This window comes from Balaenoptera acutorostrata, chromosome 13, assembly GCF_949987535.1.
Source record: "Balaenoptera acutorostrata chromosome 13, mBalAcu1.1, whole genome shotgun sequence".
Taxonomy (NCBI): Eukaryota; Metazoa; Chordata; class Mammalia; order Artiodactyla; family Balaenopteridae; genus Balaenoptera; species Balaenoptera acutorostrata.
This window is the reverse complement of record NC_080076.1, coordinates 55,042,768-55,069,307: the sequence shown is the minus strand read 5'-3', so window position 1 is coordinate 55,069,307 and position 26,540 is coordinate 55,042,768. Positions and strand designations below refer to the sequence as shown.

Below are 26,540 nucleotides of genomic sequence, written 5' to 3'. Positions count from 1 at the left end.
CAAAATCTTTCCAATTGTAAGATTTTATCATTCTAACTTTTATATTTTCATTTTTAAATTTTGAAATTTAAAATTCTACATTTCAGAAGTTGCAAAGACAGTACATGTACCCTACCAGTCAGTTTCCCCTAATAGTTACATTATTAACAATGGTACAATAACAAAATCAGGAAATTGATATTGGTATAAAGCATGTGTAGTTCGATGTCATTTTATCTCATGTGTAGATTCATGTAACCACCACCACAATCAAGACACAGAACTGTTCCATCAGCACAATGATCTCCTTCCAGCCACTACTTATAGCCACATGCATCCCTCACTTCTCCCACCACCTATATCCCTGGCAACCAATAACAGGAGGTCCTCCATTTGTATAATTTTGCCATTTTGAAAATGTTATATTAATGGAATCATACAGTATGGACCTTTTGAGATTAGCTTTTTACATTCAACAAAATATCCTTGAGATCGATCCAAGTTGCTGTGTGTAACAACAGTTCATTTTCCCAGTCTACAGCGTCTTCATCCTCTTATCAGGGTCTCTCACAGAGAAAGTTTTGATGAAGTCCAAGTTATTGAATTTTTTTCCTTATATGGATCATAGTTGTGGTATAATGTGTAACTCTTCACCAAGCTGCAGGTCCCAAGGACTTTCCCCTATTTTTTCCCTAGAAGTTTTATATTTGTTATGTCCCTATTTAAATCTACGGTCTGTTTTAAGTTAATACTTGCATAAGATGTGAGACTGAGGTTGAGGTCCATATCTTGGCCTATGAATACCTAATTGCTCCAGCACCACTTGCTAAAAAGACTATCCTTCCTCCACTGAATTGCTTTTGCACCTTGGTCAAAAATCAGCTGGCCATGATTGAGGGATACTGATCCATAGTTTTCTTTGTAGTACTGTCTTTGCTAGATTTTGGTATCTTGGTAATTCTAGCCTCATAAAATTCACTGCGGAATGTTCCCTTCTTTTATATTTTCTAGAAGAGAGAGTGTAGAATTGGTGTTAATTCTTCTTAAAACACTTGGTAGGGACTTCCCTGGCGGTCCAGTGGTTAAGACATCCCCTTCCAATGCAGGGAGTGCAGGGTTTGATCCCTAGTCAGGGAGCTAAGATCCCACATGCCTTGGGGCCAAAAAACAAAAACATAAAACAGAAGCAATATTGTAACAAATTCAATAAAGACTTTAAAAAATGGTCCACATCAAAAAAAAAAATCTTAAAAAAACACTGGGTAGAACTCTCTAGTAAAGCCATCTGTCCTGAAGATTAATTTTTGGGGGAGCTTTTAAATTATGAATTCACTTTAATAGTTATATAGGGCTATTCAAATAATGTATTTCACATTGTGTGAGTTGCGGCAGTTTGTATTTCTGGAGGAATTTGTCCGTTTCACCTAAATATTACACTTGTTTGGAACTGTTTATAGTATTTCCTTAAGAATTTTTTTTTTTTTAATATCTGTAGAGTCTGTAGGAATATGCCCTGTTTTATTCCTGATACTGATCATTTGTGTCCTTTCTTTCCTTTGACAATCTTGCTAGAGGTTGGTCCATTTTGTTGATCTTTCCAAACAGCTGGGTTTTTATTATCACTGATTTTCTCTATTATTTTTCTGTTTTCAATTCCACTGATTTCTGCTCTTTATTTTTCCTTCCTTCTCCTTGCTTTGGGTTTATTTTGCTCGTCTTTTTCTAGGTTCCTGAGGTAGGAGCTTAGATAACTGATTTGAGACTTCTCGTCTTTTCTAATGTAAACATTTAGTGTATACATTTCCCTTAGAGCACTATGTTAGCTGCATCCCACAAATTTTGATGTTTTATTTTCATTTTCATTGTTCAAATATTTTTAAAAGATGAAGATCCATAACTTTGAAAAATAACTTTATGAGATATAATTAACATTCCAAAGTATTTTTTCATTCCCCTTGAGACTCTTTGACCTATGGATTATTTAGAACTGTGTTGTTTAGTTTCCACGTGTTTGTAGATTTGCCTAATACTTTTCTGTTATTCATTCTGGTTTGGTCACATTTTGGTCAGAGAACACACCCTGTATGATTTTAATTCTTTGAAATCTGGAGAAGTTTGCTTAGGATGTGGTCTATCTTGGTGTGTGTTTCTTTAGTGCTTGAAAAACATGTGTCCTTTGCTATTGCTGGGTGGAGGGTTCTACAAATGTTGAATAGATCCTATTGGCTGATGGTGTGGCTGAGTTCTCCTATATGTTTCCTGATCCTCTGTCTAGAGAATGGTATTTAAAAAGTCTCCAACAGTAATCGCAGATTTGTCTACTTCTCCTTTCAGTTTTATCAGCTTTTGCTTCACAAATTTTGTAGCTCTTCTGTTTGATGAATACAAATTTAGGAAAGTTGCGTCTTCTCAGAGGATTGACATTTTTGTCATTCTGCAATGTCCCTCTGCCCCTGGTAATTTTCTTTGTCCTAAAGTCTACTTTACCTGATATCAATATTGCCATTGCTACCTTCTTTTTGCTAATGCTTACATGCTGTATTTTTCCATCTTCTTACTTTTAACTTGGCTATATTGTTACATTTGAAGAGAGTTTCTGGTGGACAGCATACAGGTAGGTAATTTTAAAAAATCTACTCTGACAATCTATCTTAATTGATGTTGCATTTAATTTACATTTAATATAATTACTGATATGTTAGAGTTAAGCCTCCCATTTTGATTTGTCCCATGTTTTCTTTCTTGTCTTTCTGTAGGTTACTTGAACATTTTTTGGAATTCTATTTGATTTACTAGTGTTTTTTTTTTTTTTTTTTTTTTTAAAGGATTTTCTTATTTATTTATTTATTTATTTATTTATTTATTTTTGGCTGTGTTGGGTCTTCGGTTCGTGCGAGGGCTTTCTCCAGTTGCGGCAAGCGGGGGCCACTCTTCATCGCGGTGCGGGGACCGCTCTTCATCGCGGTGCGCGGGCCTTTCTCTATCGCGGCCCCTCCCGTCACGGGGCACAGGCTCCAGACGCGCAGGCTCAGCAATTGTGGCTCACGGGCCCAGCTGCTCCGTGGCATGTGGGATCTTCCCAGACCAGGGCTCGAACCCGTGTCCCCTGCATTAGCAGGCAGATTCTCAACCACTGCGCCACCAGGGAAGCCCACTAGTGTTTTTAAGTGTGTCTCTTTGTATAATTTTTATCAGTGGCTGCTCTAGGTATTACATTATATTACTAGTGTTGGCATATTACCAGTTTGACTAAAGTGTAAAACCTTACCTCCCTTTACACCCATTTATAATTGTCTTAAAAATTTCTTCTATATACATGGAGAACCACATTAGACAATGCTGTCATTTCTGCTTCAACTGTCAACTCTAACATAAAAGAACTTAAGAGGAGAAGGAGAGTGAGAGTGTAGTGTGTTTACCCATATTCTAGAACCATGTTGAAATTTTAGTACATAAATTTCAGTTCAGTGGTTCTTTTTTTTTTTTTTTTAAAGATTGATTGATTGCTATGTTGGGTCTTCGTTTCTGTGCGAGGGCTTTGTCTAGTTGCAGCAAGCGGGGGCCACTCTTCATTGTGGTGCACGGGCCTCTCACTATCGTGGCCTCTCTTGATGCGGAACACAGGCTCCAGATGCACAGGCTCAGTAATTGTGGCTCACGGGCCTAGTTGCTCCACGGCATGTGGGATCTTCCCAGACCAGGGCTCGAACCCGTGTCCCCTGCATTGGCAGGCAGATTCTCAACCACTGCGCCACCAGGGAAGCCCAGTTCAGTGGTTCTTAATAGTTGAATTTGTCTGTCTCTTTCTGCTACAGTTCCAGATTCAATTTCTGATCTGTTGCTCCTTTCTCACCTTTCAACTATTAAGAACCACTGAACTGAAATTTATGTACTAAAATTTCAACATGGTTCTAGAATAAAACCACACAAAAGAAACTAAAGTATAATCTAATTTCACTTGAACCTGCAGCTCCAAAGTGAGGCTTTCATCATAATTCTTTGGTCCTGTTCTGTATTGCAACCTATAAAGTTCAAATGTAATTTTCTCAGAAAACAATCTGAAAGAGGGAAAAAGTCTCAAAAAGGAAAACTTCTGATTAGAAAACAAAAAGTACCTCTTCATCCAATTCTTTCATTATCTTGTCGAGTTTTATGTTTGAAGTTCTGTAAAAGCAAAAGCAATACAGATTATAGATATATTTACTTTTTATAGCTTGGGGTGAAACACCACATTCCTTACTTTTCCATTTAGCTAAGATTTCTTAACCTTTCTTGTGTGTGCTGTGGATCCCTTTGGCAGTCAGTCTGGTGAAGCCTATGGCATTTTCTCAGAATAATATTTTAAAAGCATAAAATAAAATACATAGGATTAAAAGAAACCAAAATTATACTGAAATACAGTCATAAACTTTTTTTAAAAAGTATGATTCATTAATATATGCATTTTATTAATATATTAAATAAGATCTAGCAGCAGTAATTTTAAAGTAGTAATGAGCATAAATGGTATTTAGAGATAAATAACAACTGCATTCTGAGATAATATTTGTGATTTCTATTGGTAATAAAAAATTCACAGCTACTGCTAATAACTGTGGATTATTCACTGTGTTCATAATTAAAGAAAATGCTGAATTTCAGCTAAAGGTTACAGAAAAGATTCACGTTTGTCACCCAAGTTTAAGGACCTCGATTTCCATCCATGGATGCTTTAGGAGAGGTCTATGGATTCCAGATTAAGGATCCCTGAATTCCCTCATGCAATACTCGTTACTAAACAAAGATTAACCATTTAACCTTTAATATAAGAGTAAGTAAATGACGGGAAAGGTGGCATATATAAAGCAGTAAATGCACCACTTGGCAACTTGGGCAAAAATCTGAGATAAACTGAAAGTGTATTATTATCTCCATCACAATTCATTTTTGGGGCTCTAAACCTATTTCTGAGCTTCAAATCTGTAGTACATGCAACGTTTCATATGGATGTCTTACCAAATAGCTCATTCAGCATGTCCAAAGCTAAATGAATTCCCTCTGCCCGGCGACCCCTCCCACAATACCAACCTGCTTCTCCTCTACTGTCCCAAAGTAAAGCACTCCGCCTGGGTATCCTCCTTGACTCATCTTCCTCCCTCATTCTCATTTAGGTGAATAAATGTCAAACGCTGCCTAATTAACCAGGGAGTTCTTTTTTAAAAGCAAATTTGATCTTTTGTTTTACTCTTAAGTTTAATAACTTTTAATGTTTTTTCATCACCCTTAGGATAAATCCCAAATTTCTTAGCTTTTCAAAGACAGAGTGTTTTAAGATCTAGACTCTGTCAACCTTCCCAGTTTCATCTCAGGCCATCCCCCCCACCACACACACACCCATTTTCATATGATTATTGGCCACTTTGGCCGCTCTTATTTCCTCCTTAAATTGATCCCTACCACCACCACTACCACTAATTTGTCATTTGCCTTTTAATTTTAACTATAGAAACTGCTCAACATTTATGTAATAATATCTATCCATTTCCTCTCCTTATTTCTATGTTTTATACCTAGAAATTCCTTCCAAATACTGGGCTCAGTTAATTATTTCCTTAAAGTGCTTTTCTAAAAAAAGCTTATATTAGATGCTTAACTATTTAATCTATAAGGAACTGTAGGTAGTGAGCAGTTTACTTGTTTCCTCTCCCCCACTCACAAAATTGCCAATTTTCTCAATTCCATTTTTTTGAATACTTAATCTGTTACCTGTTTTTCATTTATTCAATACTATCTACTAACAATATAATAAAGTGTTATTGTTTGTAATTAATAAGTAACTAAGCATTATGCTAGGTTATTTTAAATTATCTTGATCATTTTATATTTTCATAAATATATAGGCTCTTATTAAATTTAGACTCATAGGAAAAAAAATCCTGAAAAAAATACTGCTATAGCAAATCACAGTGGAAATTAAGAGTGTCTGCACCAAAAATTTATTGAATTTTAATCGTCAACAACAGCTACATTTTAGAAAGCATCTTATTTAATGTAAACTAATTTTCCCTTTCTGTCAGCTAATTCAAATGGGAGAGAAAATCAATAAACCAGGCACTAAGTGAATATTCTTCACTGAATGTATATCAATAGCAATCTTTACATCTCTGCCTTACTTCCATCTACTTTCAAGGGTTTATAGAGTACAAGCTTTAAAATCAGCAGTTGCTATACAACTTTTAATGTGAAAAACATAAAGTATATTCTCACCTGCACTTCTGCTCCATTTCATCTTTTAATTGCATTTCATTATGCAACTGTTCTTCCAGCTTATAAATTGTTTTTTGCAAATTTTCCTGCTTTAATTAAAAACAACAAAAACTTATTCTACTAAGAATATTCATAGAGAATTTTAAAATAGCAAGTTTATATTACCATTTTATACCTGTTTACAATGGAATTATCTGATCCAATCTTACCTTTTTCCTTTCTATCTGAAATTTTTATTATTAATTTAACAAACATTTTTTTCCAACACCTACTAATATGTCAGGTGCTATGGTAGGCATTAGTAACACAAAAATTAAAAAGATTTGGTCCCCATTCTCATAAAGCTAATAGTTCGATAGTGGGGCACGGGGGAATAGGAGGGTGAAAAGAACCTACAATAACCCAGACATATACACAAAATATTATAATATAATGTGGTAGGTACTAATAAAATTATATATAAGGTGTACTGAAGAAGAGAAGAGGTCACATCTAATTCTGCCTTGAAGATGGAATGTTTGAGATGAAACCTATAAGAAGAGAGGTATTTACCAAGCAGAGGAAGTGAAGGAAGGAATGCATTTTAGCTAAAATGAATGAGTCCAAAAGTAGAGAGAAAGAAAATGATTGGAAAATGGGAAGAAATCAAGTCTAGGCAGAGCAAAGAACATAACAGGGAGAACGAATCACATAAAATCTGAAAGGGCAAGTGGGACTATGATCCTTGTATGCAGAAAAGGAGTTGGGTACTTTAACCTATAAACATTTTAAAAGGGGAAATGACAGAGTATTGGCATTTTAGAAACATCACTTCGGTAATAAGGTGAATAGAGAGCAGAGAAATTCTAGGCAAAACAACCAATTAATAGACAGTTCAGGCAAAAAGAGTATATAGGTCTGATATAAGGCAGAAGCTGCAGAAATGAAGAGGAAATGGATAACTGTGTCAGTCAAAAGGCAGAATTTATAACCCAGCAACTGATTAGAAATAAGAACAGAGTAGCATTACAAAAGATGAGTGACACAAAAAGAACTGCTGGTGAGGGGATGGAGAGAGGAGAAGTGTGAGTTAGGCTTTGGCCTAGGTTGAAGTGTCTGAAAGATGTGCAGGAAGAGAAGTCCAGTCAGAGAGAGAGAAAAGATTCGGGTATGGAGTTCAGAGGAGCAAGCCAGACACACATGAGATTAACTACAGAAAATGAGCAGAGAGCCAAGATCAGAACTATCTTGAGAAACATTTAATAATTATGGGGTTGGGGGGAGAGAGAAGGGGAGGAGATCCTGCAAAGGAGACTGAAAATAAAATCCAGAGGTAGAAAGAGAAAAAGAAGGAAATAATGAGAACATCAAAGTTCTTAAAGTTCCAAGGAGGAAGGAATGGTCAGTGTCAAATGCAGCAAAAAAGAAAAATAAGATACAGAATGAAAAATATTCATCATATTTGGCAACTGCAAAGTTGTTCACTAGCATCTCTGCTAGAAGGCTTTCAGGGAAGAGTTGAAAATTAAATTAGTTGATTTTTGTACTTAGTTCTAGGTTAACAGAAATAGTAGGCACACAAGCATTTTCTTCTTCCCCTGTGATCTTAACCAGAGCAAAAGATAAAAGCCACTGACAGAAACTTATGGCAGTCACCATTGAACAAGATCAGCCCAAAGAAAACAGGATTCCACTGAATTATTTTTTAAGTCCTAATGTACCTCTAAACTTACAGATAAGTAATACAGTGAGAGCGGGGTTATAGCAGCTCCTTATTGTCACCATCTCCAGGTCAAATGTGCTTTAATTTTGAAGATTTCTGAGCCCCTATTAGCTATATAATTTGGCAAATAGCTCTACTGGGATGAGAATTTAAAAGAGAAAAATGGTCATAACAGCTAACCAGTACTCGCATAGTTCATTCCCCTTTTTCTCACCTTCCCTTCCCACCATATGTTCTCTCACATTTAAGAGTAAATATACGAAGGAGAAAGAAGAATTCTGTCAGCTTTTAAAAATGATTGCTGCCTACACCTCATCTCAGTTACAAATATGGAGGCTATAGAACACAAAGAGCTCAAAGAATGCTCTAAGGATGACCAGATAATTATTTCTGGTATATTTAAGAAAAGTCCTGGTTAACCCAAAAGGACCTTCTCAATGTAAGCAAATAAAAAATTTTAATCCTCTGTCTCACGAACATGAGCTATTCTAACAATAAAAAGAACTCATGTCTCTAATATTCACTTCCTACAGGAATTCACTTTTCAGTGGTCAAATTAGAAGATGCTCACTGTACTGGTTATTCTCCATTTGCCACCTCTCCCTTCCAGCCTTGAAGACCCATCCTCTGACCTTCTTTGCCTTCAAATTTACAGACTGCATTAACTGGGCTCTGTTGTCCTATGATTTTAAGCTTGGTTTCAGCATTCAGGAGACACCAGCCGGAAATCAGTTGGGAGAAATGAAACATCCGTTCTCCCCACACTCTTCTTGCCTTACCACGGCTCTGGCAGTGTTCTATGTTCTACGCTCCTCTTTCATGAGTCTACGCATTTTCTCTGAGATGTGGTAACAAGATTTGTCTCTCCTTGTCCCTTCAGACTAAGGGCAATGGCTTCCCACTGCTGTCAATCAATGGCTGCTTTAGCTCCCTTTATTTATTGCTCCCCTTAATCCTACGCATAGCACCATTAATAGTCCCTTCATTAAACTCTCTTAGCTTAATAAATAAACAAAATGTGGTATATGCATATAACAGAATATATTAAGCCTTAAAAAGGAATGAAATTCTGATACATGCTACAACATGCCTGAGCCTGAAGGACATTAAGAAAAATAAGCCAATCACAAAAGTCAAATACTGTATGATTTCACTTACATGAGTTACCTAGAATAGTCAAATTCATAGAGACAGAAGGTAAGGATAATAGTTAATAGCGGTTGAAGGGAGAGTGGAATGCAGAGTTATGGGCACAAAATTTTAGTCTGGGATGAAGAAAAAGTTCTGGAGATGATGGTGGTGACGACTGCACAACAACGTGAAGGTGCTTAATGTCACTGAACTGTACACATAAAAATGGTAAAATGGTAAATTTTGTGTTATGTAAATTTTAGCACACACACACACAAACTCTCATTTAAATCTTTTGAATGTGCCATTTGTTTCCCTGTCAAGACTCTTACTGATACACTGATTTATCATAAATTCCTAATTCCAAAGATTAAAAAGACCACCTCTGTCAATCTGTGTAGCAATGTATAGTTTACTAACTGCCTCCACATATAATATCCCATTTGATATTCAGGCAAGAAATCAAACAGGAGAGGAAACAGTAGATAAAAAGTGCTATAAAAATTTAAGATCACTAACTACATATTCTGAAGCAATGCATGTTTACTTAGTATCATGCATACAAAATACATTATCCACAAAACAACTTTTAAAATAATAACAATAAGAAAATACCTACCAAGCTTTTATCCACATTAGAGCTAGTTCTGTTTTCATTAGGATTTGCTGAAGATAAGTATCTAGGAAGAAAATAGTTTTTAAAAGAAAACAAAAAACTCTTTAATATCTAGTAACAACCAGTAACAAACACCGTATGCCTATCTTTTGTACTTGCTCTGCTTTTAAAAATTGAGTGCAGGTTCTTAATTCTTTATTTTAGAAACATAACAGAAATGATACATATATTAAATAAAACCCCAGTTAGGTCTGAAGCAGCACTCTGTAATCATACACCTTAATATCCCTGCAGCAAAATATATGAATATTCATACCAAAGAGAATAAATAAAAACCATAAAATAGTCTCAACTTAGTTCAGATTAGGTTTTTGGCCATGAGAGCAGGTTATGGCAGGTTTTGCCACCAAACAAATCACTAAAAAACTTTTAGTTTTTAAAGCTTTTGGATTTAGAATCAGGAATAAGGAATTGTTGACCTCTACAGACATGTGCACAATTCCTCCCCACTGCCCCCAGTTATCCTTCAGTCAAGAATGATATTGCCGGGGAGTTCCCTGGCAGTCCAGTGGTTAGGATTCAGCGCTTTCACTGCCGTGGCCCAGGTTCAATCCCTGGTCGGGGAACTGAGGTCCCATAAACTGCGCGGCATGGCCAAAAAAAAAAAAAAAATGATATTGCTTTTCTGGGCAAAAAAGTTAAGAGTTTTTGTGTAAGTGGTTGAAATAACAGAACCAAAGTTCTGAAGATGTCCTGCTAATCTTCTGTGACTCTAAGCCTTGCAGAGTTTGTTAAATTCAATATAAAGTTAGAATTACATACAAATACAAGATATTAGTGATCTTTAGAGGTCTTCTTTAGACATCTTATCAGATTACCAAACAGATATAAACAGATCATATAAAAAATTTTTCTACACAATCAAATGTTAGGTAAAGGTAAGATATTTCTGCTACTTCCTTTACCATCCTATGACTGCCACTATTACTACATCTATATCACCACTACAGTTACTACCTTGGTTAACCAGTAGAGCTCCCTCAAAAAGAGATCAAATAGCTACAGTATACTTCACAGCTATTATGGGGCAGTTGTTAACACACTAGAAATAATTAATTCATAGTGAAAAACAGAAGATAATCAAGTGTCCTTTAAGTACCATTAAACATATATAGCAGTGCTCTAAAAGAAACAGCAGGAAAATATGTCATTTCCCATGTTTTTCTTGGAAAATTATTCAGATCAACCACAGAATCAAATATTCAGGAGACAATAACAAGGGCTATGTAGCAGGTTTGTAGAGAAAAGGTCCCATATAACAAATGACAACTTCTAGATATAGTGCAATTTCATTCCATTGACTATAAAGTGCCTCAGAAATTCAGTGTGAGATTCTGCATTATGTGATATAAATAAAAGCATACAGCAACACCAGTAGAATCTGAATTAGATAGATCAGACTACTTGATCTCTAATTTATCTTCTAAATATAATATGCTATATAAGTAAAGTTGATGTTTAGCCTTCTGCAAAGTTAGTAACATAAAGTTCTCTGAATACAGCCCTGGAAATGTAAGGATACCAATGTACACATCCATTCATTCTTCCACTTCTTATCTTTTTTTTCCTTTCAAGGTTCTTTTTCATATTATACTGTTGCTTTTATATAGAATCTGGTCATTTAGGTAAACTTTTTATGAAAGAGGTGTTAGATTATTAGGAATATAACTAAAAGTTTAAGGCTGTTTTTAAAATGTTTATAATTCAGCTATACTTCAACAGTAAAGATCTCTGTCCTTGTATGTTTGGATTTCAGAAGTAAGAATTTCAGAAGTCTTTAATTTCATGCAATTCAAAATTATACTTACATATTACAGTAAGGCTAATTAATATTTTGCTGATTCTTTCTTTATTAAGAGCAACCATACCTCCAACCAAACATGTAAGAAACAATTACTAAACAAGGTGGTGATATTTAAGAACAGACTACAACTTCTACTTTTAAGAAATTCAGAAATTAGTTTGGGATATGAAACACATGAATACAAGGAAAAATCATGGAACATAATCTAGCGTATGACAATGTATCAATAGTACAAAGAATATATATATATAATGCTTATTTAATTCAAGATTACCTTTGTGCAGAAAAAGTAATAACTTTTGTGCGGAAAAAGTAATTAACTGCTGAACTCTATTACAGAAAATCCAGAAACACTGGGGGGTGTTTATATCAACATGTTGAGTGTTTCAGAAACCAAGCCAGAGAATAACTGATAAAAATATAAAATTTAGGGACTTCCCTGGTGGGCCAGTGGATAAGACTCCGTGCTCCCAATGCAGGGGGCTGGGGTTCGATCCCTGGTCAGGGAACTAGATCCCACATGCATGTCGCAACTAAGAATTCGCATGCCGCAACTAAGAAGTCTGCATGCCACAATGAAGATCCCACATGCTGCAACTAAGACCCAGTGTAGCCAAAATAAAAAAAATTTTTTTAATTAAAAAATTAAAAAATATATATACAATTTTTTAAAAAAGAAAAAAAAAGAAAGGATGTTGCAGCAAACACACCACTTTGAAGGTTCTCTGTGTATTTCAATATAAAATAGCTCCAATATAATATTCATGGAGTATTAGGGAGGGAAGAAGGATTAAAATATTGCTCTTTTCTAGGGGTCAAAACTCAAGTACTACCTACTTGGGGATACAACAAAAGTATTCTAACATCTAAAGAACAAAATTATTGTCTTACAGTTGGATTATTGGAGAAATTTCATAAAGCAAGACTAAATTGAATTCCTGTTTTCTAAACTGAATTACCCTCTTATAAAAAGTTTTGACTAAAATGACAAGATGCTTCACTTTAAAAGGTTAGCTATAATAACCTCAAATTTAATCATTACTCCAAGCAATTCAAATATCTAATACCATTCTAATGGAGTATAATTTGATTAGAGATACATATTTTAAAATAAATTTATCAAGCAGATTTAACACACCCAGTTAATGGTGCATATAGTTCACTTTTATATATTGGTATGGTATTTTGTTTAGAGTTCTCTCGTGTAGTACTTGCCAACCTACATTGTACAACTTATCCATTTCCTCACTAGGATATGAGCATCTCAAGAGAAGATAATTATATCTTATTAATCCTTCTCCCTGCACCTTGGTGCTTAGTATATACCTGACAAAGAGTAGGTTGTCAAACATGTCTGTTGAATGAATGAATGAATGCCCAGCATATGAAAATAATGTTAAATGTTTAACTTGTATCTGAAGTCCATTAGAAAAGACTAAAACTAATATTAGCTCATACTAATGATAAAAGTAACTAACATTGAGTGCTTACTCCATGCAAAGCATTGTTCTAAGTGTTTTACTGTGTTTTGACTTACTTAACCCTTATAACAACCCTGAGACACGTATTGTTATTATTATCCCCGTCATCCCTATTTTTGAGGAAATGGAGGCATAAAAAAGATGAAAGCTATTTGCCCAAGGTCACAAGGTCTTACATGATGTAAAACATAATTCATTTAGTAGTTTTAGGGAGGAATCACTTAATTTTTGAAGAACTGAAAATTATAGGCCTTTCGTAACATCAATATAGTGATGATAATGCTAGAAAACTGTATGTTGTTCCAAAATGTATTATAAAAGCAGAACTCTTCGGATAACATGATTAACCAAAATATCAGTATTAAGAGAATCTCTTGACCTATTAATTGTTGTAAATTGAAGATATATAGGGTATCATTCAGCAAAGAATTTCTGAAAAACAATATCCTGAGCATGGATGAGTCTGACAGATATTAAATATGAAATTGGAAATCTAATGCATTGTTGAAAAGTGGCATAATAATATGTCTCTTTAAATGTTCTTAAAGTGATTTTTAGATATCCCTAAGAAAATAACATGACTACAATAAAGTCAGTACCTACTCCAAATATCAATGTGTAGCATACTTACCTACGATTGCTATAATATGTAAATCCTACAAAGGGTAGTTGATTGCCAACAAAAGCTTTAGGTATAGGGAATGTTTCTTCATCTCCTTTATCTTCTTCCAAGTCATCAAAGTTACTTGTGTCAATGTCACTACTTAAATCAGGTACAACTGGCGCTACAGCTGAAAACAGAAACAAAACTGAAGCAATGATTCTGTACCAACTACTAATGACTTCCTACATACAAATAACTTGTGAACCACAAATTCCAAATGGGTTGAACCCCATTACAGTAAGCTTTATTAGGATTATTAATCAACAGGTATTGATCATTAATTATGTAATTCATGAACCAATTATCTTCAAAGTCACCTATAATTATCATCTATACCTCCAGTTTAATTTGAATATTACAAGTCAAGTATTATTAAGGTTTGTTTTAAAATACACTGTAGTATAAGATGTGCAAAAGCAGTTAGGACTACAGAAAAGACTTTTCAGAAACTATAGCATGACAAATCGTACTCAAAGTTGATTAGTTTCAAATGCAGTATTTTGCTCGTTAACCTGCTCTACAGCAAACTAGAAATCAAAGTTACTTCTTAGTGGTCCTGGGTATAATTAATAATTTGTTACTGAAATATTTTTACTCATCTAGAATCTAGATGATCAGTATTCCCCTCCCCCCGACTCAATATCTCTATAAGAGCAAAGTATTTTTTTTTAATTGAAGTTGATTTACAATACTGTGTTAGTTTCAGGTGTATAGCTAAGTGATTCAGTTATATGTATGTGTATACACATATATATGTATATATACGTGTATTTTTGTTTTTTCAGATTCCTTTCCATTATAGGTTATTATAAAATACTGAATTGGAGCAAAGTATTTTGAATTATATTTTCAGACTAGTTACCTTCCCTGAATTAAGTGATTAAGGGACAACTCAGTGAACTATTTATGAAACGGCTATTGGGAAAAGAGAGCAGAGATATAAAACATTAACACAGAATCTTCAAGAGTTTTAAACTTGATGGGGAGCAAGACCCACACATACTTAGTAACATAAAACTGTATGTGGCAATGCAAATATTCATGACACAGAAGAAAATACCATATGACACTAGTACTAAAGCAATTATACTCCAATAAAGATGTTAAAAAAAAAAAAAGAAACTAGTACTACAAATATCTTCTTTTGGAGCTTAAATACGCTATAGAAAGTACACCTAAAAATAAATTTCAGGAAAAAAGTTTTTTAAAGATACAGGAGTATAATAAAACATCACTGAAATGTTATCATCAAAATATTCAATAATTATTTTTGATACAATCATCTCATGTTCCTTTAGAGAAAAAGATAAAGAAGAGTAAACAAACAAAAACTACCTGGCCTGATTTTACAATCTTAATTTCTTATATAAAGGAATCACGGTTCTATTGAATCGTCTGGGTATTCCAGGCAAGAAATAACTATTGTTGTGCATCTCAGATACAGTGAACTATCAGATAAATTTGGGAATGAAACAACACATTTAACCAAAAGAAGCTGTAGTACTAACAGCGAATGAGAAAAGAGCTTTTCCACCATTTTCTTTCCTTAATGGCCAAGAGAACTGCCCAACTAGATGATTCTAGCTTCCTGATCTTAATTGACTAATTTGTAAAATGAGGGGAAAAAAGGGTTGTCACTCCTTGTGAAGTACATGGTCTTGGCACAAATTTTATCTTAAAACAGTGGTTCTCAATCAGGGACAGTTTTGGCCCCTCGGGGGTATTCAGCAATGTCTGAATATGTCAGAAATGTCTGGGTACATTTTTTTGTTGTCATAACTGGGGAAGGGATGCTACTGACATCTGGTGGGTAGAGACCAGGGATACTGCTAAACATCCTACAATGTTCAGGACAACAGATACGAGAAAGATTTCTCTGGTCTAGTGTTGAAGGTGAGAAATCCTGCTTTAAAATTATCATATAAGATAGATTTTAAAAGGAAGCAGAGCAAGTCTTGGTGCATTTTCTCTTGCTGTTTCAGATGGACCTAGTCTTTTTATAGATGACATACCATCTTAGAGTAGTTTTAAAATGAGACAAGTATGGGATACAAGTATGGGAAATCCTGGGAGAATTATAAAAGTAATTATTTCTGCTTCTAAATTAAGATGTTTAGGCTTTACATAATACCATATAATCATGCCAGAACTAATAAATAAAGAAGGATAAATTTAGCTTTACTGAATTACCATCAATATATAGTGTTCCATTTATAAAAAATTTACCTTTCAATAAATAACTGGCAATATAGGAATCATGTTCCATAAAAAAGAATCCAACTGATGTCACCAAAAATGGCAGAAGAGGGAGCTCTAAGAAGCTGCCCTTCCATTGAAGTAACTAACCATTAAGCTCACAAAACTATCAGGAACAACTTTTTTGGAACTCTGAAATCTAAGAAAAAACTTACAACAAGCAAGGAAACGTTCAATGAAGAAAGAGGGTGCTAAATTGTGGCATTTAAGGAGATGTTTGTCACTGGCTGACTGCTGAGATAATGGAAAGGGGACTTAAATGAACACACACAAGGAATACAGACTTCATAAGAATAGTTCCAGAAAGTCACTAAACAAACGGATGACTGGAGCCCACAACAAGCCGTTGCTTGCAGACTCTACAAGGAAGGAATTCTGATTTCCAGAGTTACAACATTACAGTGTTCAATATGTCCAGTTCACAACAAAAAATTACAAAGCAGGTAAAAAAAAAAAAAAAAAAAACAGGAAAAGTATGGCCCACTTACAGGGAATAAAGAAAACAACAGAAAACCTCACTGGGGAAACCCAGACATTGGTTTTACAAAACAAAGACTTTAAATGTCTTAAATGTGCTCAAACAGCTAAAGGAAACCAAGGACAAAGAACTAAAGGAAACCAGGAGTATGATACCTTAACAAATAGAATATATTAATAAAAAGACAGAAAAAAGAACCAAATGTAAATTCTGGCACTGAAACGTACAAAAGCTGAAACTAAAAATGTGCTAGAGAGGTTCAACAACAGATTTGAGCAGGCAGAAGAACTGGCGAACTCAAAGATAGGAAAACTGAAATTATCAAGTATGAGGAACAGAAAGAAGAAGTGAATGGAACCTAAGGGGCTTCTGGGACACCATAAAGTAGACCAACATACACATTACAGGAGTCCCAGGAAAGGAGAGAAAGGGGCAGAAAGAATATTTAAAGAAATAATCGCTGAAAATGACCAAATTTAATGGAATATATATATCTATACATCCAAGAAGCTCAATGAACTCCAAGTAAGAACTCAGATCCACACCAGGACACATTATAATAAACTTTCAAAAGACAAAGACAGAGAGAATATTGAAAGCAACAACAGAGAAGCAACTCATCACATACAAGGGATCCTCAATAAGATTAACAGCCAATTTTTAAGCAGAAACCTTTAAGGCCAGAATGTAGTGGAATGACATTTAAAGTGCTGAGGGAATTCCCTGGCAGTCCAGTGGTTAAGGTTTCATGCTTCCACTGCAGGGGGCATGGGTTCAATCCCTGGTCGGGGAACTAGGATCCTGCATACTGTGCAGCGCAGCCAAAAAAAAAATAGTAATAAAGTGCTGAAAGAAAACAGCTCTCAACTAAGAATTCTATAACTGGCAAAATTATTCTTCAAAAATGAAGAAGAAATTAAGAGATCCCCAGGTAAAGAAAAGCTGAGAGTTTGCTACTAGTAAACCTGTCCTATAAGAAATGTTTTTAAAGGGAGTCTTCCAGGTTGAAATGAAAGGATACTAGACACTATCTTGCAGCCTTATGAAGAAATAAAGAACACTGGTAAAGATAACTACATAGGTAAATGTAAAACCCAACTTCATTGTAATTTTGTTTTGTAACTCTACTCTTTCCCACATATGATTTAAAAGACAAATGCACAAAACAATTATAAATCTATGTTAATAAGCACACAATATATAAAGATGTAATTTGTGACAATAACAACTAAAGGGAGGGAATGGATGTGTATAGGAGCAGTTTTTATTGCTACTGACAGTAAACTGTATCAGTTCAACCTAGATTGTATCAAGTTAGGGTGTTAAATGTAATGGCCAGCGTAGTCACTATAAGAAATTGACTAAATAATATGCAAAAAAAGAAATGAAGGGGGAATCAAAACAGTAAACCAGAAAAGGTAATCTATTAAACAAAAGAAGGCAATAATATAAGAATTGAGGAACAAAAAGAAAAAATAAGACACAGAAAACAAATTGGACAATGACAGAAGTCTTTCTGTACAGTATTTACTTTACATTTAAATGAATTAAACTCACTGATTAAAAGGTAGAGATTGGAAAAATGGATTAAAAATTGATCCAATTATATGTGCTGTACAGAGACTCACTTTAGATCCACAGACATAAATAGGTTAAAAGAAAAAGATGGAAAAAGATATTCTACAGATAAAAGAGCTGAGGTAGCTATACTAACACCAGACAAAACAGACTTTAAGTCAAAAATGGTTAAAACAAAGACACTGTATACATATATTTTTACTGAAGTATAGTTGACTTACAATGCTGTGTTAGTTTTAGGTGTACAGCAAAGTGATTCAGTTTTATATATATATATATTCATATTCTTTTTCAGATTCTTTTCTATTATAGGTTATTACAAAATATTGAGTATATAGTTCCCTGTTCTATACAGTAGGTCCTTGTTGGTTATCTATTTTATATACAGTAGTGTATATATGTTAATCCCAAACTCCTACTTTATCCCTCCCCCATCTTTCCCCTTTGGTAACCATAAGTTTGTTTTCTATGTCTGTGGGTTTATTTCTGTTTTGTATATATGTTCATTTGTATCATTTTTAATTTTTAGATTCTACATACAAGCAATATCATATATTTGTCTTTGTCTGGCTTACTTCACTTAGTATGATAATCTCTAGGTCCATCCATGTTGCTGCAAAAGAAATTATTTCATTCTTTTTTATGGCTGAGTAATATTCCATTGTATATATACACCACATCTTTCATTCATCTGTTGATGGACACTTAGGTTGCTTCCATGCCTTGGCTACTGTAAATAGTGCTACAATGAACACTGGGGTGCATGTATCTTTTTGAATTAGAGTTTTCCCTGGATATATGCCCAGGAGTGGGATTGCTGGGATCATATGGTAGCTCTATTTTTAGTGTTTTAAGGAACCTCCATACTGTTCTTCATAGTGGCTGCACCAATTTACATTCCCATCAACAGTGTAGGAGGGTTCCTTTTTCTCCACACCCTCTCCAGCATTTGTTATTTGTAGACTTTTTTGACAACAGCCATTCTGACCAGTGTGAGGTGAAGACATTGCATACTGATGATATTGATAAAAGGGTCAATTCATCAAGAAGATACAACAATAATAAACATATATGCATATAACAACACAGCTCCAAATATATATATATATACATATATATATATATATATACATATATATATATATATATATATATATATATATGACATAAAAGAACAGTTCTAATAGAGTCCTCAATAATCCACTTTCAACAGTGGACAAAAAGTCTAAACAGAAGATGAATAAGAAAATAGAGGACTTGAATAACACCATAAACCAAATAGATGTAACAGATATACTAAGCACAATCCAAGACCAACAGCAGAATACACATTTTTCTCAAGTGCACATGGGACTTCTCCAGGACAGACTATATGCTAGTTCAAAAGACAACTTAATACATTTAAAGAGACTGAAATTCTACAAAGTATTTTCTCCAACCACAACGGAATGAAACAAGAAGTCAATAATAGAAGGAAAATTAGAAGTTTCACAAGTATGTGGAAAATTAAACAATGTTCTCTTATTAAACAATGAGTCACGGAAGAAATCAAAAAAGAGACTAGAGAAAATGCTCTGAGATGAAAGAAAATGAAAACAACATAGCAAAACTCATGGGATTCAGTGAAAGCAGTACTTGGGGGAAAACTTTAGTTGTAAATGCCTATATTATAAAAAAAGAAAGATGTCAATTCAACAACCCAGACTGACATCCTAAGAAACTAGAAAAAGAAAAGCAAACCAAGCCCAAAGCTAGAGGAAGGAAAGAAACAATAAAGATTAAAATTCAGGGGGCTTCCCTGGTGGTGCAGTGGTTGAGAATCTGCCTGCCAATGCAGGGGACACGGGTTCGGGCCCTGGTCTGGGAAGATCCCACATGCCGCGGAGCAACTAAGCCCGTGCGCCACAACTGCTGAGCCTGCGCGTCTGGAGCCTGTGCTTCGCAATGGGAGAGGCCCGCGCACCGCGATGAAGAGTGGCCCCCACTCGCCGCAAATGGAGAAAGCCCTCGCGCAGAAACGAAAAAACCCAACACAGCCATAAATAAATAAATTAATTATAAAAAAAAAAAAAAAAAATTCAGGTAAGCAAAATATATAATAGAAAATACATAGTGAGAATTAACAAATAATTGGTTCTTTTTTTTTTTTAAATACAAATTGACTCTTTTTTTTAAATTTTTTATTTATTTATTTATTTATTTTTTTTGGCTGCGTTGGGTCTTCGTTTCTGTGCGAGGGCTTATCTCCAGGTGCGGCAAGTGGGGGCCACTCTTCATCGCGGTGTGCGGGCCTCTCACTATCGCGGCCTCTCTTGTTGCGGAGCACAGGCTCCAGACGCGCAGGCTCAGCAATTGTGGCTCACGGGCCCAGTTGCTCCGCAGCATGTGGGATCCTCCCAGACCAGGGCTCGAACCCGTGTCCCCTGCATTGGCAGGCAGATTCTCAACCACTGCGCCACCAAGGAAGCCCCCAAATAATTGGTTCTTTAAAAAGATCAATCAAATTGGCAAATCTTTTACTAAACCAAGAAAAAAAGAGAAGACACACGAATAACTAAAATCAGAAATGAAAGTGGGGACATAACTACCAAGCTTCTACAAATAAAAAGGACAAAACTAAAAACTATGAACAATTGTACACCAACATACTAGATAACCTAGATGAAATGACAAATTCCTAGAAACACACAAACTATCAAAACTTATTTGAAAAAGAAAATTTGAATAAACCTACAGTAAGAGATTTACTCAGTAATAAAAAATGTCCCAACAAAGAAAAAAAGTCCAAGACAAGATGATTTCACAATTGAATTCTACCAAACATATAAAGAAGAATTAATGCCAATCCTCACAATCTTCCAAAAAACAGAAGCGGATAAAACATTTCCTAATTCATCCCATGAGGCCAGAATTACTCTGACACCAAAGCCAACCAAGACACCACAAGAAAAAAAAAAACACAAACCAATATCCCCAGATGCAAAAATCTTCAACAAAATACTAGCAAACTGAATGTAGCAGCATATTAAAAGGGTTATAAACTATGATCAAATGGGATATATTCCAGGGTGGCTCACCGCATGAAAGTCAATCAGTGTAATACATCACATAAATAGAATGAAGGAAAAAACTCCACATGATCAATCTTTCAAATAACACAGAAATGGCGTTTTACAAAATCCAAAACCCTTTCATGATAAAAACAATCAGTCAACAAGGCACAGAAGAGAACTTCCTCAACATAATAAAGGGCATTAATGAAAAACCCATAGCCAACATCATACACAATGGGGAAAGACTGAAAGCTTTCCCCCTATGATCAGGAACAAGACAAGGAAGGATGCCCAATTTCACTACTGCTATTCAACAATGTCCTGGAAGTTATAATCAGAGCAAATAGGCAAGAAAATAAAATAAAAGGCAGCCAAATTGGAAACACATTCAACATAACTGTTACAAAAATTCCACTGTCCTTTTTTGTAGGAATGGAAAAACCCATTCTAAAGTTCATATGGAATCTCAAGGGATCCCAAATACAGGCATAAATCGGAGATATTGTGAGTTCAGTTCCAGACCACAGCAAAAAAGATAGAGCAATAAAGCAAGTCACACCAATTTTTTGGCTTCCCAGTGCGTAAAAATGTTAACACTATACTGTAGTCTATTAAGTGTGCAATAGCATTATGTTTCTTAAAATATTAAAACTAAAACCTTAATTTAAAATTAAGACCTTAATTTTATTGCTAAAAAATGCTAACCATCATATGACCACACAGGGTTGCCACAAACCTTCAATTTACAAAAAACTGCAATATCTGTAAAAGCACAATAAAGTGAAGTATGCCTGTAATCAAAACAATCTTGAAAAAGAAGAACAAAGTTAGAAGAGTCACACTTGCTTATTTCAAAGCCTACTACAAAGCTACCACAATCAAAACAGTGGCATAAAGACAGACATATATAGATCAATGGAATAGAATAGAGAGCTCAGAGATAAACCCTTATATTTATATGGTCAAATGTTTTTTGGCAAGGGTACCAAGACCATTTAAGGAAAAAAGGACAGTCTTTTCAACAAATGGTGCTGGGAAAACTGGATAACTACAAGCAAAAGAATGAAGTTGGACTCTTATCTTACACTATATACAAAAATTAACTCAAAAGAATGGAAAGCAATGACTCCAACAGACATTTGTATATCAATGACCAGAGAAGCATTACTCACAATAGTTAAAAGGACAAGCATTCTGAGTATCAGTCAATAGATGAATGGATTAAAAAAAAAGTGGTATATACATACATGGAATATTATTCAGCCTTAAAATGGAATGAAATTCTGATGCATGCTATGACATGGATGAACCTTGAAGTCATGCTAAGTGAAATGTCAGTCTCAAAAAGACAAAGATTGTGTGAATCTACTTATTTGAGGTAGCCAGAACAGTCAAATTCATAGAGAAAAAAAGTAGAATAGTGGTTACTGGGGGGTTGGGGTAAGGGGAGAATGGAAACTTATGGTTCAATGTGTTACAGAGATTTAATTTGGGGTGATGAAAAAGTTCTGGAGATGGATGGTGGTGTGATTACACAGCAATCTGAAGGTGCTTAATGCTACTGAACTGTGCACTTAAAAATGATTAAAATGGTAAATTTTATGATATATATCCTTTATGAAAATAAAGAGATAATCTTTCTTAAAGTTTATTTGTTAAAAAAGTACCCAATATAATGCTGAGGAAGTCTAAACTCCTAAGCCCCTAAAACTGGCTAGCTCCTAAATTCTTTAACCATGAAGCCTACACTGATGATCTCTCTCATGAGAATGTAAAATTCTAAGAGAGGACACCAGACTCAGCTGAACCACAGAAACTAAACTAGTATATATGTGCATACAATTAATTGTGTTTGTTTTTAACTAAACTGAAAACTCACCACATGATCTGACAGTTACCACTGTTACATCTTTTTTTTTTTTCAAACATCTTTATTGAAGTATAATTGCCTTACAATAGTGTGTTAGCATCTGCTTTATAACAAAGTGAATCTGTTATACATATACAATATGTTCCCATTTCTCTTCCCTCTTGCATCTCCCTCCCTCCCACCCTCCCCATCCCACCCCTCTAGGTGGTCACAAAGCACCGAGCTGATCTCCCTGTGCTATGCGGCTGCTTCCCACTAGCTATCTATTTTCACTGTTACATCTTAAGTGTCACCCATCAGCTAAAGGTGGATTAAGTAATGGTAATATCTTAGCTGAAGAGAGATCATGAATGGCAAAGTGTTTTACAAGTAACCACATATTATATTTAACACAGCATTATTAATAATGTTATTATATGTAATAATTGTTATCATTTTGTTTTTCCTAAAATTTAACTGCCAACAAGTGTCAATTCTCTACGTTTCTAGTCTGTATAATACTGAATAGTGGAAATCTTTAAATGGTACATGGTATTTCACAAGATCAAAGATGCTAGAGTCAAAGAGACTTAACCTGAGTCCTGACATTGTCATTTGCTAGCAGTATGACCTATAGCAAGCTATTTAGGTCTTTTCATTTCTTTTATCTTTAATCGCCTGTCATTTCTTTAATTCTATCCCAAATGCGTGGAAAAAGTAATTTTACAATCTTAATACTTTGTGTCTCTAAATTAAGAGTGAATAAGATCAGGAAGCTCATGGAAATTCTGCCAAAAAAATCAAGCTATTTTGTACCCTGCTCCCACACAGCCAAGGAACAGATGGTGAAGATTGCCATTATAACTTGCAGACATATAAGTGGTAAAACTACCAAAAGAACTATTATTTGCAAAACAGTAAGAAATTTGGCCAAAGAAAATTGGAGAGGCAAAAAAAATTAAAAACAATTATAACTGTTACATAATTTTTAAAAACTTGGTAGGTCAGAGAGGTCAGTTCAGAATAAAAGTATTCTTGGTATTTTAGGGGTGGGAAGTAAAGAAGGGTAGGAAGAGGGAAAGGGAAGAAGAGAACAATAAGTTCTATAGACTTTGATTTTTCTTTCTTTTTTTACAGTAAGCACAAAATAGGAGCTATCAGGATTAGAAAAAGTTCTCGAAATTTTAAGTACGTTAACTCTAAGTAGACTGTAGCAAAACCATAGATAACAATATAGATCTTAAAAAGATACAGAAATGATAACAATACTACTAATAAAACTACCTATTTATAGAAATTCTTTAAATATAAAGTTCATTTGACTTAAATCAATGACATAATTCATTTTACTTACTTTTTCCATAAACATAAACAGTTATATTAAGGAAGTATAACAATATTAAAAATGCCACTGATTTGGATGCCACAGTTCCACTAGACTGTGAGCTCCACAAGGTAAAGAACTTTTGCTGGTTTGTTTTCCTAATGTCTGAAATAGAGTATTGCTCAGTATATAGTAGGTATTCAATAATGTTTGCTGACTAGGTTGCCTCCTCTCCTAATTAATATCAATTTTCAATACACATATGTCTTCCCTACTTTTTTAGAATGATTTATCATATGGTTATTCTGTAGTTGTTTATGCATTGCTTTACTCTGAAAAAAGAAGCGACAGAAAATATACTCGGTATTTTCTTGAGTCCTCTTTTAAATTTTCCTCAATTTACAATCATATCTGTATGTTTTCAGCCTTCTGAAACTTTACTAAAAGCATAACTCGAATAAAAACATAATTTTTCAATGCAAACATTCATCATCTCACTCTACTCATCTCTGTCTTGCAACAGTTTCTCTTGAAATGTGAAGACAATAATCATGTCACATTTACTTATGAGGAAGAGGAAGTTTCTTATTTTCCAGTGTATAACTAACTGTTAATAAATTCTCCCAAGGTGAGGCTGCTCCTGTAGCTTCTCCAGATAGCAGGTCATTCAGTGTCATTCTCTGTAGCAGTGTAATTCCTTAATTTCCAGAATTTCTTATTTCCCCTTTTCCCTTCTTAGTCAATTTTATAGCTTAGTAGAATGTATGTACTGTACCTGAAGGCCATATAACGGTTTCTTTTAAAATATTTAACAAGGGGCTTCCCTGGTGGCGTAGTGGTTGAGAATCTGCCTGCCAATGCAGGGGACACAGGTTTGAGCCCTGGTCTGGGAAGATCCCACATGCCGCGGAGCAACTAGGCCCGTGAGCCACAATTACTGAGCCTGCGCATCTGGAGCCTGTGCTCCGCAACAAGAAAGGCCGCGATAGTGAGAGGCCCGCGCATCGCGATGAAGAGTGGCCCCCGCTTGCCGCAACTGGAGAAAGCCCTCGCACAGAAACGAAGACCCAACACAGCCATAAATAAATAAATAAATAAATAAAATATTTAACAAGGATACTTCACTAATATAGGCAAAGCTACATGATCTATTTCTTCAAAATTAGAAAGATTTTTCTCCCCTGAAGGAATCATCTCACGCAATCTCAACTAGATAGGCAGATCTTAAGAGGAATACCTAATTTGTATCTGTTTATAAAGCAGCTGAGTTCATTTTATTATGATCATTGCTGTTGCTACAGCAGGAAGTTAGGGGCTGGTATACACTATCCTTTCTCTGCTAAGTGAAAAGGGAAACAATTCCCGAGACTTCAGCAAGGGAAAGATGAATTCTTGGCCTCCCAAATACACAAAGATGGTGGGAACCTTTGGTGCCATTATGACTTTGATTCAGCTACGTTAAGCAAAGTTTTCTGTGAATCACTGTAATTTTAACTCTTTTTAAAATAGGGAATATTCTAAACTGACTGGAAATTAACTTTTTGCACACTACAAATTTTTATTTCTGGATTTCAAGCTGCAAGTCTGATGGAATCAAGCATACCATAATTTCTTATATCCTCACACAAATTAAACTGCAATAGAACCTCCTTATATTTTAGGTTTTAGTAAAAACAAAAGAATAACTTTTTTTTCACAAGAAATATTACCTCTTAATTATTGACTTCCTCTACAAAGAGATACTAAAGTCTAAACAGACAGCAATTCAACAAAGATCAAATATCACATTATGCCTGCTGAGCCCAACTCCATTACATGTGCATAATACTTCATCTTGGTATACTGAATGGGACATCAGAGAAGGAGCAGTATAATTTTCCTAACATTATCAAATATTCTCTCTTTAACTAGGTTAGGACAATACTTACATAGTATTTGTATACTCTGGATTTTCATCAGATATATACGTATGTTAGGAAGGCAGTTCCAACAGACTATTTACCACAACTACTTTCAAATAGTCACTGTAATGTGCAAGAGAAAATAACTTACTGTCTCGGAGTGTTTCCCAAGCCCATTGATCATTTTTGAAGAAGAGATGTCGTTTGATTTCTTCTACACCATTCCGCCCTAATCTCACCTCTCTGAATAGAAAGAGAAGGAGAAAAGTCATTAATCATTTAAGATATTATTATTGATACTATAACCCGTTCATATTTATTTGTGGGCATAATGCTAAATCTGTGCAGGATGTTAAATACAATTTTATGTCACCTTGAAATTATATTGTCAGCATAATTTTGAGCTTACATAAAAAAT

The 26,540-nt window shown here is 34.7% G+C and overlaps 1 protein-coding gene across 2 annotated transcripts in view; it reads right to left on the bottom strand.

The window, feature by feature from the left end:
- Positions 1-26,540, bottom strand: part of ROCK1 (Rho associated coiled-coil containing protein kinase 1) — a 147,756-nt gene that overhangs the window by 47,269 nt on the left and 73,947 nt on the right. For both annotated transcript variants that reach the window (XM_007191578.3, XM_007191579.3), the window contains 5 exons: positions 26,274-26,365; positions 13,651-13,810; positions 9,678-9,738; positions 6,226-6,314; positions 4,095-4,143 (listed from right to left, as the gene is read on the bottom strand). In XM_007191578.3, coding sequence (XP_007191640.1) covers positions 4,095-4,143; positions 6,226-6,314; positions 9,678-9,738; positions 13,651-13,810; positions 26,274-26,365 — 451 coding nt within the window. The remainder of the gene's footprint in view (positions 1-4,094; positions 4,144-6,225; positions 6,315-9,677; positions 9,739-13,650; positions 13,811-26,273; positions 26,366-26,540) is intronic.